General features: G+C 42.1%; 1 protein-coding gene across 2 annotated transcripts in view; it reads left to right on the top strand.

Moving 5' to 3' along the window:
- pde8b (phosphodiesterase 8B) overlaps nt 1–18815 on the top strand; it is a 70233-nt gene that overhangs the window by 31854 nt on the left and 19564 nt on the right. For both annotated transcript variants that reach the window (XM_076979331.1, XM_076979330.1), the window contains exons 3-12: nt 7703–7893; nt 9609–9668; nt 9852–9909; nt 10589–10677; nt 10850–10928; nt 11064–11204; nt 11513–11601; nt 11686–11740; nt 13925–13976; nt 16516–16593. In XM_076979331.1, the coding sequence (XP_076835446.1) occupies nt 7703–7893; nt 9609–9668; nt 9852–9909; nt 10589–10677; nt 10850–10928; nt 11064–11204; nt 11513–11601; nt 11686–11740; nt 13925–13976; nt 16516–16593 (892 nt within the window). The remainder of the gene's footprint in view (nt 1–7702; nt 7894–9608; nt 9669–9851; nt 9910–10588; nt 10678–10849; nt 10929–11063; nt 11205–11512; nt 11602–11685; nt 11741–13924; nt 13977–16515; nt 16594–18815) is intronic.

Genomic DNA, 18815 nt, shown 5'->3' with positions numbered 1-18815 from the left:
GTAGGGCTAGTTATGACTCTGGCTGCAGCATTCTGTATGAGTTGGAGTTTCTTTAGGGACTTTTTAGAGCATCCAATTAAAGACTGTTACAGTAGTCCAATCTTGAAGGGACAAATCATGGATCAACTTCTCTGCCTTTGATAATGAAAGTAAATGTTTCAGCTTGCCAATATTACATAAATGGAAAAAGGCAGCCTTAGTGACATTGCGTATGTGTGTGTTAAATGAAAGATCAGAAGTGATAGTGACATCTAAGGTTTTTACAATAGATTTAGGTGTTACTGAAAAAAATGGCAAGAGGAATATGATACCAATTGGTTCTTGCAGCTTTGGGTGCAAGAAGCAACACCTCAGTCGTTTTGGAATTTAGAAGATGAAAAATAGATGCCATTCTTTTTTTTTATTTCCTTGACACAATTCTCAATTTTGGGAGTAGAATTGATATCCTCTGGATTAGGAGATATATACAACTGAGTATCATCTGGATTAGGAGATATATGCAACTGAGTATCATCTGGATTAGGAGATATATACAACTGAGTATCATCAGGATTAGGAGACATATACAACTGGGCATTATCTGCATAGCAATGGAGGCTTACACCATGCCACAATAATTCTATTGTGCCTAGTAGTAGCATATATTATAAGAATAATATGGGGTCCAATACAGATCCTTGTGAGACACCATATTTTACTTTTGTGCATTCTGAAAATGTATTATTTACAAGGATAAATTGGTATTGATGTGTCAGGTAGGATTTGTACCAGGAGAGTACTTGACCTCTAATGCCAATGAGTGTCTCCAGCCTATCCAATAGAATGTTGTGATCAATGGTGTCAAAAGCAGCACTAAGGTCTAAGAAAGGGAATGTATCCTTTATCAGAGGTTATTAAGAGATCATTAACTACTTTAGTCAGCATGTTTTTGGTTCTATGGTGGGGTCTAAATCCAGACTGAAACAACTCAAGGACATGTTCAGTCTGCAAAACAGTAGATTTGCTAAGAAATTACTTTCTCTAGAACTTTCCATAACTACTAGTCCCACAGGATCTTAGCTTAGTCATTCTCCACAACCTTCAAGGGTGTATCCCATTTTCACCATGGGAGAGTGGTTCCAGCAGATCCCAGGAACAACATTCAAGATGATCAGAAGACCTGGAAACAACTACGATACTACTATGGACCAATGAGTTGTGTGTTCAGACACATTAGTTGGAGTTTCAGTGTTGTAGTTTGCTTGACTGTTTTCTTAACATCTTCATCTGATCAAGTTGCTTATGTTCACAGGATCGCCTTTCATTGAATGTTTTTCTCAGTACGTCCAGTCTCAGTATACTCTCAACACCATTGCACAATGTTGGCAGTTTTTGAAACATTGGCTCTGGTTGTCAAGCATCGATGGCCATGCCTTGTTCGAAGTTGCTCCGATCGCCTGAGTTTCACATCCTAATTTGGGTTCACACTGAAACTGATCCAAGGAAAACTTGCTCACCTAATTTTATATTGCACTCCAGGGTCACGTCTAATTTCCATACAGGGAAAGCTCCATTTGTGAAGGTGTGAGTAACTCTAATGAAGTTATTCAGTGTTTGTGTGTATGTGTGTGTATGGGTGTGTGTTAGGTCAGATTTCCTGTGGCAAGCCTGTATTAAACACACATCACCTCCAGTAGGCTCACCAATGAGATCTAACATCCCAGCCACATCCCACACCAAGCTTGCTTTAAACCCTCCTCATTTCCCTATATGTAAACCCACATTGGCCTTCCATGCGAGCAAGCTTCACTAACATAATTAATGCATACTCATTGGCACAATTTCACCATTTCCTTAAGGGCTTTATGCACTATACCACCAAGCATTACACAACCCAAGGGGTTGATAACACAGAAGACTTTATTGTACATAATGCATTTCACATAATCAAATTAAACTATTTTCAGCAAGACTGAATAAATAACATTCACCGTATACATTTTTCGCCAAGAGAAGTGAAATGCATGGGCGGAGTTTAACAGGATAATTCAGTGTATAGAGTTAACAATTGCATTTGAGGATGCAGATCATGAAACATTTGAAAGGAGGCTATTCTTAGCTGTCTAATAAGCTAGGTTTGTACTAACATTAAAGTTCTATTCCACCTTCTATAACTGTAGTTGTTTTGAGAGGCTTTTCCACAATTTTGTTTGTTTGCGTACAGTTGCAGAGATTAGTACAGAGTCCCAGTACAAGAAGTTCTCCTTTTGGGCCAGTTATTTATAGTTTATTTAGGCAGTGTTCTCACTCACAATGAGCATGTCTTAGATGTTTTTGTCTTGTGTGGAGATTAGTGAAGGATCCTTAAAAAGGGATGCATTCTGTGCATCATCTTGGAGCATCCTGATGTGTTTTTGTGGCCAATGAAACCCTTCAGAATCTTCCTGGTTTTCGGTACCAATGCGATTCTTGCTTTCTGGCTGTAGATTGTTTTTAGGATAGTGCATCTCTAAAATGTAAAACTCAAGCAAAGGTATTATCTATGACTTCCTTAGGACACCCACAGTTCTGAATATAGTCACAAATGTTCAGAACATTCTGGAGGAAGTGTTATGAGGTACATGTCATTAATTTTTTTGTGTTTCTTTACTCAAGTATTTTACGCTTGAGTAAAGAAAGCAAAAGAAGACATATCCCTACATAAAAGTTGGAAAGAATCTGCAACTCGCCACAAAACCCATATAACCTGAGTTTGGAGTAGTCGAAAACAAAAATTACAAAAATCACATAAGATTTTGTCTTATAAGAATCCTCCATGCAATCTACGGAAACATGGGGGAAACCATTTCTTTTTGTATGTTAAAATAAGCATTGTATACGTGGTTAGTAGCAGGCTATTCCTAGTACACAAAAGAAAGCCTTAGCAGCGCTCTCGGCATGTAGCTAGCTACGTTAGTTAGCTAGCATATTATTTCGTTTACCATAGTTCAGTTTTTGAAGCTTCCTGCTACATAAATGCATTGATAATGTGAAATAAACATTTGAACATAGCACGTTACGTTAGAAATTGAATTCTATGTTGACAGCTTTTACATGTCATGTAAAAGTCAAATTTATTTATATAGCGCTTTTCACAAAACATGTTGTCACAAAGCAGCTTTACACTCGTATGGGTCCAGATCCCTAATGAGCAAGCCAGAGGTGACAATGGCAAGGAAAAACTCCCTGTGATGGTGGGGATTAGGAAGAAACCTTGGGAGGACCAAGACTCAAAAGGGAACCCATCCTCCATTGGGAGGCCCGCTAGCAGAAGTCTGTAATTGTGGTCCAAAAGTAGTTCTGTAGTTATAGCTGTGGTTCTAGTTCCCAGGCCAAGTAGTCACATAGCCTTTACATGCAGAGCAATACAAATATTAGAGCCTTAACTTTACTTTCGATACTAAGTAAATTTGAAGACCAATACTTTTGTACTTTTACTCAAATAGAGGGCTAAAGGGAGGACTTTTTCTTCATCCATCCATCCATTTGCAACCGCTTATCCGGGTCGTAGTCGCGGGGGCAGTAGCCTAAGCAAAGAGGCCCAGGTTTCCTTCTTCCTAGCAGTTCCTGTCCCAACCAAGCATTCTGGAACCACGCCTGGCATGATGGAGACTGCGCCCCCCACAGGTGGCCGTAGGCGGTGCAACACGGCGGCGTGAAAAGTTTGCTGGCCGGTGTGGAATTTCACACCTGGGCGCTGTGGTTCCCCAGTGTGGACAGAGATGAAAGCGTGTTGAACTTTCACACACGCCCATCTACATCAAGGCATTTGCTCTCCTTTTTTCTCCATCCTTCTTTGGCTAGTTTCCTCTACACTGTATTAAAGACAGGGATAAATGCTGCTAGATTCTGCCAGTTCATACTGATACACACACACGCACACACACACACACAAACTCTCTTTCTCTCAATCTTTTCCCTTTTTTTTACACTTGGGACTCGGGGGACATGTCCCTACCACTTTCTGAAATGGCTGGTTTTGTTTCCACCTCTTTCTGAAAGTGTACTCTGAAAATATCACATGTAATACTTGAGGCACTAACTCTTCTGGAAACAAAACATTTTTCTTAAATAAAGAAACAATTGTATTACAGATGTATTTTAAACAATTGTGCTGGCAATTTTTGTATTGTTCAGTGGTGCTTGACAACCAGTGCTTGACAACCATGTTCATAAATACTCTCCCTTTCGGCCCTGCATTTGATTTCTGTTTTGTGAACACACACGTGCCCAAGAACTTGATTTGAATATTTGAAGGGAACACGTATTTGAGGGGCAGCTGAATTGAAAGCAAAGTCCGGTCTTGTCCCCAGAAGCAAAGGTAAAGACATGTATGTACACACACATACACTCAATGATTGAGCTGATAGTAGGACAGTAAACAGTATCCTCCAGTAGACTGTTGGGACAAACACATCTAGAGGGCCATCCCTCGCTTCAAGGAGGAGGGTGGAGTGGGTGGAGGACAGCATGGATGAGGGTGGAGAGAGTGACGTGTGTAGAGTGGGTGGAGGACAGTATGGATGAGGGTGGAGAGAGTGACGTGTGTAGAGTGAGTGGAGGACAGTATGGATGAGGGTGGAGAGAGTGAGTGTGTAGAGTGAGTGGAGGACAGCATGAATGAGGGTGGAGAGAGTGGAGAGTGTAGAGTGGGAGGAGGACAGTATGGATGAGGGTGGAGAGAGTGAGTGTGTAGAGTGAGTGGAGGACAGCATGAATGAGGGTGGAGAGAGTGGAGAGTGTAGAGTGGGTGGAGGACAGTATGGATGAGGGTGGAGTGTGTAGAGTGGGTGGAGGACAGTATGGATGAGGGTGGAGTGTCTAGAGTGGGTGGAGGACAGTATGGATGAGGGTGGAGTGTCTAGAGTGGGTGGAGGACAGTATGGATGAGGGTGGAGAGGAAGAGAGGCAGAAAAGGCAGTGGTAGATTGTTTTATTTTCATGTTTGTCCATCTTTCTCTCTAACAACAAATGTGTCATTTGTACTTTTTCATAATCTGGAAATATATAGAGGTTCTAAATGTGTGATTCGTTTTGTTTTTATGCTTTATTTATATATTTGTTTGTTATTCTTGATGTTATTTCCACTGTTTCACTTTATTTTCACCTTATATTTCTGGCAAAACATGGTGTAAAAAAATGAGATGCTCTAACCCGCATTTCACTCCAGTGATAATTGGTAACGGGTGCAGCTAAAAGCTGATGGTAACAGGTGTTGGTAATGGGTGGTGGTAATAACTGATGGTAACAGGTGTTGGTAATAAATGATGGTAACAGGTGTTGGTAACGGGTGGTGGGAATGGCTGATGGTAACAGGTGTTGGTAACAGGTGTTGGTAACGGGTGGTGGGAATGGCTGATGGTAACAGGTGTTGGTAATGGGTGTTGGTAATAACTGATGGTAACAGGTGTTGGTAATGGGTGGTAGTAATAACTGATGGTAACAGGTGTTGGTAATGGGTGGTGGTAATAACTGATGGTAACAGGTGTTGGTAATGGGTGGTGGTAATAACTGATGGTAACAGGTGTTGGTAATGGGTGGTGGTAATAACTGATGGTAACAGGTGTTGGTAATGGGTGGTGGTAATAACTGATGGTAACACGTGTTGGTAATGGGTGGTAGTAATAACTGATGGTAACAGGTGGTAGTAATAACTGGTGATAACAGGTGTTGGTAATGGGTGGTGGTAATAACTGATGGTAACAGGTGTTGGTAATGGGTGTTGGTAATAACTGATGGTAACAGGTGTTGGTAAAGGGTGGTGGTAATAACTGATGGTAACAGGTGTTGGTAATAACTGATGGTAACAGGTGTTGGTAATGGGTGGTGGTAATAACTGATGGTAACAGGTGTTGGTAAAGGGTGGTGGTAATAACTGATGGTAACAGGTGTTGGTGTTGGTAAAGGGTGTGGGTAATAACTGATGGTAACAGGTGTTAGTAATGGGTGGTAGTAATGGCTGATGGTAATGGGTGGTGGTAATGGTTGATGGTAACAGCTGATGGTTTTGGTAGCCAACATATATGTCAGTGTGTTCTGTTGCTTTGTAAAAGATATTCAGCAAACCCTCTAAAGGGTCTCCTTGTCTTCATATTAAACTGATGTTGATTGCCTGAGAGAAGGTTGTTGCTGTTTGAGACATCTGCAGCTGCCCTGGTGTGGATGATGTATTAACCACTATGCTCATTACCCCTGGGGGATCCACCTCACCTGGTTCTCTAGTTTGGCTAGGTTCTCCAGGTCTTTGTTGTACTGGACGGAGAGTGTGTTGTGGATGGCAAAAACAACTTACCTACCATAACCACTTTCTTCAGATCAAACTCTCTAGACCATCACCATGATTTCTAGAATATCAGAGATACTGTACATGGTTCCGGAACTGTTCTGGGGTTCTAGAATATCAGATATACTGTACATAGTTCTGGATCTGTTCTGGGGTTCTAGAATACCAGAGATACTGTACATGGTTCAGGAACTGTTCTGGGGTTCTAGAATAACAGAGATACTGTACATGGTTCAGGAACTGTTCTGGGGTTCTAGAATACCAGAGATACTGTACATGGTTCCGGAACTGTTCTGGGGTTCTAGAATAACAGAGATACTGTACATGGTTCCGGAACTGTTCTGGGGTTCTAGAACTCCAGAGATACTGTGTAGATACTGGAATTGCTCTGAGAACACCAGACATTCTGTGTATGCAATGGAACTGTTCTGCAGAGTACCAGAGCTCTCATTCTGAGCCCTAGTTACACACAGGGCCCCAGACTGCGACCATAAATTTTGTGTGTAATAATCGCCAGTGGCAAGAGGTGATACAACAGCATTATAATTATTATTTTAATTTTTTTAATCGGTGAGGATTTTTTATAATTGGAAAAAATATCCAACATTTTCTTTTGAGTTTGTATTTATTTTTTTATATCAAAAAATGCTTGTGTGACTCACAAAGCAGTGTAGCCAAGCCACTCTAACAGACATACTGGTTCCAGTCTACCCCCCCCCCCCCCCCCCCCCCGTCCCTCGCCCTCCCGTTCAGATGGCACTGTATATTATTATGGCGCCTAGAAAAAGTTATTGTCACCGGATTTTTTCCTTTTAGGTGTCAGTGGCTCCTTGAGTATTTTTATTGTCTGGAGCCTTGTACACAACAGTCACATACCAAAAAATTTTCTTGAGCAGACAAGGAAGCATGTTTATGTAAGATGTTATTTTTTGTACTGTTCACATCAGTCTTCCAGCAGGGAGCTAATCAGACCTTCTTGTTGACTGTGTGTGTGTGTGTGTGTGTGTGTGTGTGTGTGTGTGTGTGTGTGTGTGTGTGTGACAAGGGCACCTTGTCTGTAGTATTGTCATGTTCCAATATTCAGTTCAAACTCACTCCACACAATTCTTACTGCCAAATATATTTGAATGCACCTCTGTTTGGAAGGAAAAGTTGTAATATACCAGCTGCTCCTGGAAACTTTTAAACTCATTTTTTGCTAATTCTACAGCTGGTTCTGTTGTATCTCAGGGGGAAAAGTCCATCCTGTATGAAGACTTTGCTCCACACCACATTCTTGCTTACTGCTTATGCATTGTATTTAGTGTTGTAGCATTTCTATACCTCTATAGCATTACAAACTTTACAGCGTGTAAAGTACATTTTTGCATATGCTTTTCTCCATTGTGCACGGGAATGCAGGTGTTGCTGGTGTTTGCTAAGGAGGACGGGCAGAGCGATGCCTTCTGGTGGGCGTGTGACCGCGCTGGGTTCAGGTGCAATATAGCCCGCACGCCTGAATCCGCCGTCGAGTGCTTCTTGGACAAACACCATGAGATCATCATCATCGATGCCAGACACTCGCGCCACTCGGAGGCTGAAACAGTCTGCCGGTGAGACATACACACACACACACTCGGAGAGACCCAGGCATTTCATGGATCATGACATAAACAGCACCAAAATGTATTTTAAAGGTTTTTCAATCCAGTCACTGAAACTACACCAGGAGATGCTCTGAGACACATTTAGCCAGTTTTTATTCAGTGTTAATATATATTCCTCATCCATATAGCTCGTCCATATTTGACCAATACCCCTCCCACAACATTTCCTCATCTGAAGAATCCTTCCAAGCTCTACCCAAAGGGGAAATGTTGGCATGTGCCTACAACTCTTAAGACGATTAAAAAACAGAGTATTTAAAAGCAGCTACAATTCTTTACACATATCACAACAGGAAAAGAGCAACAATACTGGAATTTGGTTGTGATGATATACAAGCAGATTTTAAGTTATAGTGCTGCAGTCATTCTGGATAAATGTAGATGCGGTTCTTCAGTAAATGCAGATGGTTAAAGTCTTATCAAGATACCAGTGCAGACAGGACAAGCGTGACATGACCAGACGTAAATGGGGTCTCACACAGATACAGGGTGCTGAAGCATTGACATGATTAGCAGCCTATAGTTAAAATGTTACCTGATTCTATTGCACAAACACACACACACACACATGCTGGCCTTATTTTAAGACATAGGCATTCTGTTGATGAAACTGTTATCCATCAAAACTGCACACAAATTGAAGCAAAAGTCAACAGCTTTTATAGCCTGCACACATCCACACACACTTCTGCTCTCAAATGAATACATTACAATTCACAGTGGTGTTTCAGTTGCTTGGCAGTCACTGGATTGACAAAGTGCTGCCAAACATTTGTGTGTGTGTGTGTGTGTGTGTCTGTGTGTGTGTCTGTGTCTGTGTGTCTGTCAACGTAGGCAAATTCTAGTGTGTGTGAACAAATGTTCATCTCTCTGATGTGGTTATGACATCGTCCCTACTAGTCTTGACCGATACATTGAATTTCAACATCATCGCGATATGATCATGCACAATAAACATATCTCAGAAGGCACAGTGAATAAGAAAAATTCACGCGCTTGCCCTATATAAATAGAACAATTTTTCTTATTTGACCTATCAAATGAAACATTCACACCATTTGGCCAGTCATATTGAGCCCTAACTGGCCATTAGCTGTCCTCCAATTGTTCTGTTCTTTATAAGCCATGTTTGTTGTCATGACCGTTGCCAGGAGCTGAATGTTACATTGGCTTCTGTTCTCCTTAGAGAACTTTTATGTTCGTTCTAAATTTCTAAAAAAAAAAAAAAAGACACTCACGTTTGCATGTTAATTTCTCTTTGTTTTCTTCAAGTCATGCAGGCGGACCTTTCCTGTCTTTCAGCTTAAAGTATATCAGACTTCACCACACACCTACCAGTGTATCCATTAGTCAAACAAACCATACACCAGTTATAAACACATTTGAGTGTGTATGCCTATACAGTGACCTACTCCAGAGCCTAAGCTCATAAATATTTGTGTTTTTATATTTTTATACATCCTTGTACATTTTACACACAGTGGTTAGTATGTGTGAGTTATACACATGTGTTTCAGGCGCTCTCCTGACACAAAGCTTAATCCTGTTTGTTTTGTTTTGTCTTCTCTAGTCTAGTTTGGGCTTGTTTGCATTGGCGCTGGTGTTTACATTTTGCTTTTGGGATGGGTGTTTTTCTTGACCCGCGTTTTTGCTCTCTGCAGATTGATCCGAGCCACCAAGCCCTCAGAACACACTGTTATCCTGGCGGTGGTGCCACACATGTAAGAACTCCCCTTTTGCCCCACACCACTCCAACTCCAGGACTCCAGCACTATCTCCACCCTCTCTCTACATCTCTACACCATCTCATGCCTCCCTGTGTCTCTCCTCCTCTCCTGTTTTCTTTATTCTCTCTCTCTCTCTCTCTCTCTCTCTCTCTCTCTCTCTCTCTCTCTCTCTCTCAGCCCCCCAGACCAGGAAGAGCCATCTGTGTTGCCCCTCCTCTGTTCTGGTTTTTCCAGGGTGAGTGTTCCCTCTCTTGAGCCAAGGACCACAGGGCTGTGATTGGTCAGGCAGGTGAGGGAGGTAGTCAGTGATTGGCTGGGGTGGCAGATAAATGGACGAGATATAAAGTAATACAAGTGGTTAGTATGGTTTGGTTTTCAGTTGAAAACTCCAGCAACATAAACGTCATCACATGCTATGAGACTTCAGAAAATATTCACCGGTGAAACCAAGAGTCGTCCTCCTCCTCTGTCCTCACCATGTGTGCCTGATGAAGCTACGTACATCCACCTGTGAGAACACTGCAGCTTCTGAGCCTGGATCTCAGTTCTGCAGAACAAGAGAGGAAGAGACTTAGTCAGGATCCAATTTGATCTTGATGGGTCTGATCTTTTGAGAGAGATGACTGTGTGCAGGGCATTTTTCTACATTCTGAAAATGTTCACAGAGTGTCTGATCTGCAGAGGCAATGCAGGTGCTCATGTTCAACTAACAGCAAACTGCTTGCAAATTATATCAGAAAAGGAGCTTTTGTTATTTGTATCCTAGCCGCAACTTCATGACCCAGACCCAGGAGGTCACTTCCCTCACAATGGTTTTTATCTTGTGTTCTCTCATTCTGTGCTCTCCCTCTATCTCTCTTCTGAACCATCTCCCTTTGTCTCTTTCTTTCTCTCGTTTCTTTCTCGTTTCTCAGAGGTTTATGGAGAACACCAGTGTGATGGCCTGCTATAATGAGCTAATCCAAATTGAGCATGGGGAGGTTCGCTCCCAGTTCAAACTCAGGTAGTCCCCTATATGTGACCTTTTGACCTTTTGACCTTTTAATCTTTAAGCTTTTTCACATTCACAAGCTGAACATTTCTGACCCTATATGATGCGTGTATGAATGTGTGTGTGTGTGTGTGTGTGTGTGTGTGTGTGTGTGTGTGTGTGTGTGTGTGTGTGTGTGTGACAGAGCCTGTAACTCAATCTTCACAGCATTGGAACATTGCCAGGAAGCTGTAGAGATCACTAGTGAGGATCACATCATACAGGTGGGTTATGGGGGTCTAACCCTTCCAAATGGACTGGTCTACGCTTGGCAGCAGACTGACAGACTGGCAGTAACACTGGAGGGTGTGTGTGTGTGTGTGTGTGTGTGTGTGTGTGTGTGTGTGTGTGTGTTTTAGTATGTAAATCCTGCATTCGAGCGGATGATGGGCTACCATAAAGGGGAGCTGATTGGTAAAGAGCTCACGGAGCTACCAAAGAGTGAGAAGAACCGTGCCGACCTGCTGGAGTCCATTAACACCTGCATCAAGAGGGGAAAGGTCAGGTAGTCGAAGAGCAACACCCAACATTGGCTAGCAAATTAGCACATGTGCACACATCTGCCAATGGCCAGCTAGTTACAGCATACATCAACCAATGGGAAGCAGGTTACAGCACACATCCACCAATCTCAAGCCAGTTAGCACTTACCACCAACCAAACTCGCTCCTCTTAGTTCTAGCCTACCTCAGCACAATATGCAACTGCAATCAGCCAATCACATCACACTGTCCATCACCTTGCTAGTTAAGATGAAGAATATGCGTGTTTAAATGATGTTAAATTGTACTTGTGGCCATGTGTGTAGGAATGGCAGGGGATTTATTACGCTAGGAGGAAGTCAGGAGACAGCATCCAACAAAATGTCAAAATCACCCCTGTGATTGGCCAGGGAGGGTGAGTCACATGACTTTCAGCCACTGCCGCCTCTGACTGTAACATACCTGTATCTGATCGCCTGACTCCTGTCCCAACTTACAGTAAGATCCGCCATTTTGTGGCCATCAAGAAGCCTTACCATGACAGCAACAGACAGGTGAGCTTACTTCAACAGATGTAAGCATGTCAGAGCAGTCTCTCTCTGAAAAACTCCTGCATCTGCCATTTTCATTATGTCGAGTGTCACCACGGAGACTCATCTCACAGGACTATAATCGATAATGAAGGATTATCAGATGTGTGTGCCGTACACGTTGACATTTTCATTTCAACTCAGCAAGCTCTCTTCCGAGTGTGTCGGGCTTCTGGTGCTGATAATATAGCCGAGTTTCTTTTCCTGCGCGCAAATCACATTTCACAAAGAGACCTGCTGCTGATGTCACGAGCTTGTATGCTCAGCTCCATGAGCTCTGTCAGCACCGAGATGCTCTTAGCGGCGCATGCGGGCTGATCCGGGACCAGCTCTCAGTCACCTCGTTGTTTCTCCTAAGCTGCTCTTTATGGGTTCTGAGCCTGCTGCGATCTGATCCAGGACCAGGCTTCAACCACCTCACAGGAGTTTTTTTTTTTTTGCAACATTTTTTTAAAGATCCTTCTGGTTGGTCTTTGGGACAAATGTAGACTGAAAATCGATTTGCTTTAATTACATTCCTGCCTGACGGCAGCATTGTCCTGGTGAGGGTTAGAAAACCTCAGTGGTGATTAAAAAACCCAGCAGCCTATTGTAAAATATTAGAGTAATTGCAACCTCTGCTCCTAGCTTAGCACCTTAATACCAGTGTAGCTGTGCCAGAATATGAAACCACTGAGTGTTTTAATAAGGTTCACAGATGCTGTTGGCTGCAGTGATCTCCAGGGCTGCAGGTGTGAGACGAGGGGGTAAAAGACAATCCTTGGCCTCTTGAAACTGCAAGTTCGTCCTGCCCTGCCATTTTGAGGGGGGGTTATTTTGCAGGTTTAGTCATTGTTATGCGGCAATATCCACTGTATTGCGCAGTATACATTATATTAATATAGGCAAAAATCAATCAGACTGTTTGTGAGCCATGGTCTAAAATAAACTCAAATTTTAAAAAGGTAAAGAGACAGTATGCATGAATGACCTTCCTTCAGTCATATATTTATATTTAATCATATTAATGTATATTTTGTATATTTCATATAAGGAGTCACATAATACAGTGTGAGTTTGTGTAACGTGCCCTGAAATAACATAGCTGAATGTTGTCAGTCATTGAAATAGTATTTCATCATAGCTGCAAGTCTTTTGATTTGCCCTCTAAGCCTCTGACATAAAAACTTAAAAAACAGTTCTATCCAAAGAAGTTGTTTTCCAGTCCGGTTGGGCCAGTGTTCGTGGGTTATCTGAGATGCAGGTTGTCTAATCTGATCTCACGTGGTTTCACTGAGCATGTTGAAATGGGGGGGGGGGGGGGATGGGTTGGTTGCGTAGCAGCTATTGGGTTTGGCAGTGCTGCTCTTTACGGTCTTTAGTGAATAGGATGGGGGAGTGGGCTTTGATAGGTTTGCTCTTACAGAATCCTGATTAGGTATGCTGAATGCATCTGGATTGTGATTGGATGCAGGAAGGTTTTTTGATGTTGTGTTCTTATTGGATGAAAGGCTGCGGAGGCTGTGACAGGGAGCGTGCGCGTGCCCTTGTGCTCTTTGTGTCTTTGATCTTTGTGTTGAATTCAAAGGTCAGCACTGCTGTGAGAACCCTGACGTCTCCTCCTCTCTGCTAGTTTCCTTTCGAAAAAAGTCGCTCGTGTTGTGATTGCGATATAAAACTACTTTATACATGTATACTAAGTTAACAGGTCCCCAATTCCCATGCGGTTACCTTAGAAACCTGTTCAGGAGATACTGACTCAAAAGCTCCTGGTGATCTGAATTGTGACCCTTCACCCTGCACAAGGCGCATGTCGCTTCTGTCCAGGGGTAAATGGGAGATGGAGTTCTGGTCTGAAATGCTCTGTGGCATTGGTTAGATCACATAAGTAACATAACTTTGGGAGTGTTTGGCCATGTTTGTCTTGGCAAAGGTTCAAAGGGCGGCGATTAGAAAACTGACGATGGTGTTAGGCACTTCGGGCCATGATGGTAGCAGTGCATTGCTACTGCCTGTTCAGTTGAACTGTGGTCTAAGGTCTGTGTGTGTGTGTGTGTGTGTGTGTGTGTGTGTGTGTGTGTGTGTGTGTGTGTGTGTGTGTGTGTGTGTGTGTGTGTGTGTGTGTGTGTTGGTTATTGCTTACAACTCCTCTGTTGTCTGTGTTTGCAGGTCCATAAGATCAGTAGAGATGAAAGATACTGTGGAGAAAATATACAGTCAGGTACAAACAAGCACAAACACTCACAAACACACACACATACACATACATCAGCTTATCATATTACAAATGAATAAATGTCCTCTCTTGACCAGTGTTGTCAATCCAGGACTCCTTCATTTCTGAGTCTTCCTGTGTGCAATATTTTCCTGTTTACATGAATTCCTTTGAACATATGTGGTTAAATGAGTATGATCATTCACAGGCACCCTTCAATACCAACTCATTCTTAGAATGCACATAAAATGCTTACACAAACATAAGCCTATTTTCATACTGGTCACTGAATCAGCCCATGTCATGGCTAGCTGACTGGATTTGTCTTGGTATAGAGGGGTAGGTAAAGATATGGACCTCCAAAGGGTTTTTAGAGGTAAGCCCCATACGGAGGGTTTTTAGAGGTGTGCAAATGGAGGGTTATGAGATATTTCCCATAATGACTTGCAGATCATAGCTTATAGTTCACACCAGGGCACTTGTTTTCATGTTGCTTGACTTGGAGAAGGAATTTTAGCAACATTGCTCATCGTTTCTCTTTGTTTGGAAACCTGAACCCTTATTGCGCTTTATACTAACATGAGTCAATTTTGTCGCAGAAAAACATCTGAAAATCAGTTGTGTGTGAGGGGAAAACCATTTGAACATTTAAATGTTTATTTGTGAACACACACCAGGTTTCCATTCAAATGTTTTCCGAATGTTATGCACACTTCTGAAAAGTCGGCAGATTAAAGCATGAACGTAGTCTTGTTTCCATTCGTCAGGGTTATGTGAAACACCTCAGGATGATGTAACACCATTACTGTTAAAATATTCAGAGTGCATGTGGGTCGTTGCTTTGTGCATGTATAAAACGAACCCCAGCCCCTTAGTTGAGAGATTTATTTTAACATTGTATTTGCTCTTGGCAAAATACTGTTATATTGATGGAATTGAGTCATGTGACTTAAGTTGCTGGAACGGAATCATGTAATTGTTATACTGATGGAATGGAGTCATGTGACTGTTATATTGATGGAATTGAATCATGTGATTTTTAAACTAATGGAATGCAGTCATGTGACTGAATGGAATCATATAATTGTTATGCTGGTGGAATGGGGTCATGTGATTTTTATACTGATGGAATGCAGTCATGTGACTGTTATATTGATGGAATTGAATCATGTGATTTTTAAACTAATGGAATGCAGTCATGTGACTGAATGGAATCATGTGACTCTTGCACCCATACATAATTTATTCACAAAACTCCTTTGTCACGTTTTGCTTTTCACCATTACAGTTTTTCACCCAAAAGTAAAATCTGAGAAAGTGAATTGGTGATTGTGAGAAGGTGAACCGGTGATTGTGAGAAGGTGAACCGGTGATTGTGAGAAGGTGAACCGGTGATTGTGAGAAGTCGTTGTGCATGGTGTCTGCTTGTGTGTGCTCTGGTAGTCTAATAATGTGATCCCCCACCCCCTCCCCCAGCACACTTAAAAAATAGTTTTTTCCTTTTATTCAAGGAAAGATATGACTCATATTATTATGATGAAAACTGAGCATTAGATGTGGCCGGTTTACTGGAATTACCATTGACTGAGGCATTAAACTAATGAAAGGTATTATTTTTCCATGCTATAATTAGTATGGCCTAATTTACATATGACCGTGAGCTGATCATTTGATACAGGCCTTTACTGTTTCATAGAGTCAGACTCTAAAAGTTGATGTTTATTTAAGTCCGCCTTCAATCTAAGACACGTTACCTGTGTCTCTTCTTCACCATGCATATAAAGTTCTGTAATTTGCTTTTGTGCAAGTGACATTGCTTAACAGAGAGAAAATAAGACACAGAGAGAGACAGAGACATCTGTGTGTGTGAGTGTGTGTGTGAGTCAGAGGACCTCAGAATGTATGCAGGGCTCCCTGGGCCAGTGAAGCAGCTTTGGGTTACAATTAGATTTTGAATGAGCTTTCTAGACCTTCTGTATGAGTGCCGATGAGCCGAGTGGGTTGATGTCCCAGTTTTAGGTACAGATTTACATCCTGGTTTTTGTTTGCTGTTTGGCAAAGGGCGTGTGATACATCATCCTGTGTTTCCATCTGTCGCAACAGACAGTGGGTACGTGTGTTTTTTGAGTGTATGTAGCCAAGTTTACACACCCAACATGCATGCATAAAGGCAGAAATACACAGCAGAACACAGTCCTGCTGGGGGGGACAGCTGACTGAATCACGCACCATTTCACACACGTGCACACGTTCACACTCCTGCACAACGGATACAAGAATCATCTTCCTCGCACGTGCAGAGACCCTCACGTGACCACTTTCAGGCACTAATATACGTAATGCTGAAAATAATGATTTTTGGCACTGCTGTTTGTAGAGGGTTTTGAAGAAGGCTTATTTGATGGTGTGAGAGTGTGTGTGTGTGTGTGTGTGTGTGTGTGTGTGTGTGTGTGTGTGTGTGTGTGTGTGTGTGTGTGTGTGTGTGTGTGTGTGTGTGTGTGTCTGGGTGCGTGTGCAATCATTATCCATTGTGCTCTATACCCAGAATGCAACTCCCTGCGTCATAAGGACCGGAGAAAAGAGTCCGTGGACGTCAGGTCAATCAGCTCACGTAGCAGTGATGGTGAGTGTGTATCTGTTTGTCCGTGTGTATGCATGCTGGGAGGGTAAGGGAAATTTGTTAATAGCAGTGAAAATTACTTGAGAGAGAATGGGACTGTGGATGTGTGTGTCTGTGTGTGCCCATGAGTGTGTGTGAGTCCAGCTGCAGTCTAGTGTGTGTGTGTGTGTGTAGAGGGGAGTTCTCAGTGACGTGGTGAACAGTCGTGACATCAGCTCTCCCACTGCTTCAGTGCACTCTGACGCAAACAACAGCTATTTGAAGACCTGCCTCCCCCACTCCACTCTCTCTCTCTCTCTCTCTCTCTCTCTCTCTCTCTCTCTCTCTGCCCTTCTCCCGTCCTCTCTTCTCCTCTCTCTGCTTTTCATTCCTTTCAGTGCGTTATTAGGATGAATGTTGCAAGTTACATTATTGTCATAGCAAGCGAATATAAAACGTGAATAAAAATGGAACAGGAAGACTAGAAGAAATAGAATTAGAGCGGTGCAAAGTATATCATTTATAAAATAATTGTGTTACAGTCATTGATATTGACTAACAAAACCATACAACGAGGTTCTGCCTCATTGATTGTCCCACACTGTTCTTCGTTTGTTTACACTGGCTCCATCTCTACACTCAGACAGAATGCTGCAGAATGATTTTACATTCATATTTGAGCTACTCTCTCAAAAAGTGCACCTCTGTCCCAATCGCTGGACACACAGAGCATTCTTTCATAATTGCACTAGGTCTGTCTGTGGCAGACGGATCTTCTGCCCATGTTATGTGCCTTTGATGGTCGTTGGGGGCAATTGGGTTGGTTCTGTGTAATAGTCCTCGTCTCATGTCTTTGTTTTGTTTTACTCCCTGGTTTCTTGTGCCGTGAGCTTCTCTGTTGGTACCAGTATCAACACCCCGTCATTTAATTATCCACCCATCATTAATGGTTTGCACCTGTTTCTAGTTATCTCATCGTTAACCTGTGTACGTACCCCGTGTTTTGGCCATGTAAGTCGCTAGCTATTGTTAATCCGAGCCGTTGTTTTGTACGTAGCCTCAACTGTTATCTTCAGCCTGTTATGTTTGCTTCCAGCACCTTGTTTTGTTCTAGCATACAGAACAAAAAGTTTTTTTTTGTTCTGTTATTTCTTAGCCTATTTGTCAAAGCCCTCTCATGTATTTGAATTCTGTGTGTCTGTCTAATTCATGTTGGTTATAGTTCTGTCTCTATTTGCTCATGCCTTATGGCCCTGGACCGTCTCAACAACTCTGAGAATAGATGTGCAGTTTTGCTTCTTCTCGGCACATGCATCTGCCTCATGATTGCTCTGCATTACAGATTGTTGCATCGTTATCTTGTAAATGTATCATTTTTGTTTTCAGTGTGTTGGAGAAGACCTAGATTACTGTTGACCAAGACGTCTGTAATTTGGTCAAATGTGTCCCTGATTTACAGGAGCCATTGGGGTAAAGGCATACATTTAAAACAAAATTGAAAAGGTTGTTGACGCAGGATGTGGGTCATGATGGAGATGGAAGACCAGCTTTTTAAAAAACGTAAACGGTAGTGATTATTCTGGCGGTAAGATTGCTCAGATACTGCTTCATCCCAAGAGTAGAACTCGTGCTCTCGGGCCACATCACGCCTGGCTAACAATGGCTAGTTAAACGTGAAAGCAATCGTTAAATGCTCTAGAAGCGTATGCACTCATTTAAAACGAACATCAAATTTGCAGAGTATTTTTCGTAGAGTGAGATTGCTGAACAATGGAGAGTGAGTGGGTTTTTTCTCATGGGTGAACTGGGTGCAAACAGAGCCAGAAATCGTTAACCCAGAGCTGAGCGATTACAAGATTTGGATAGATATTCAATAAATATGGAAAAAGGTTCGGATAGAGAACAGAAAGTGCCGTTCCACTCACATATTCCATTTTTGAAGGACTCGAGTTATTTCTCTTCTCAAGTTATTGGAAAGCCCAGATATTTAATAATCTTAAACTGTGGTGTTGGGCTTTTCATTTTTCAATTATTTTCTGTTACTCTTTGTAATTTGTTGATACATTACTAAAATCGTTTCATTTTTCCCCCATATGTTGATTTTTAATTGTTGGGTTTTATATTGTCCAGATATCCCACAATGGAGTGCTGATTCTTTTAAATAATGAGTTTGATGTGTTTGATGAATGAGTTGACTGCATTTTCCTGCTTATGTACTATACACTGTTTGGATAAGATATGTTTTT

This window comes from Brachyhypopomus gauderio, chromosome 18 (genome assembly GCF_052324685.1).
Source record: "Brachyhypopomus gauderio isolate BG-103 chromosome 18, BGAUD_0.2, whole genome shotgun sequence".
Classification (NCBI taxonomy): domain Eukaryota; kingdom Metazoa; phylum Chordata; class Actinopteri; order Gymnotiformes; family Hypopomidae; genus Brachyhypopomus; species Brachyhypopomus gauderio.
This window is presented reverse-complemented; position numbering and strand designations above follow the sequence as displayed.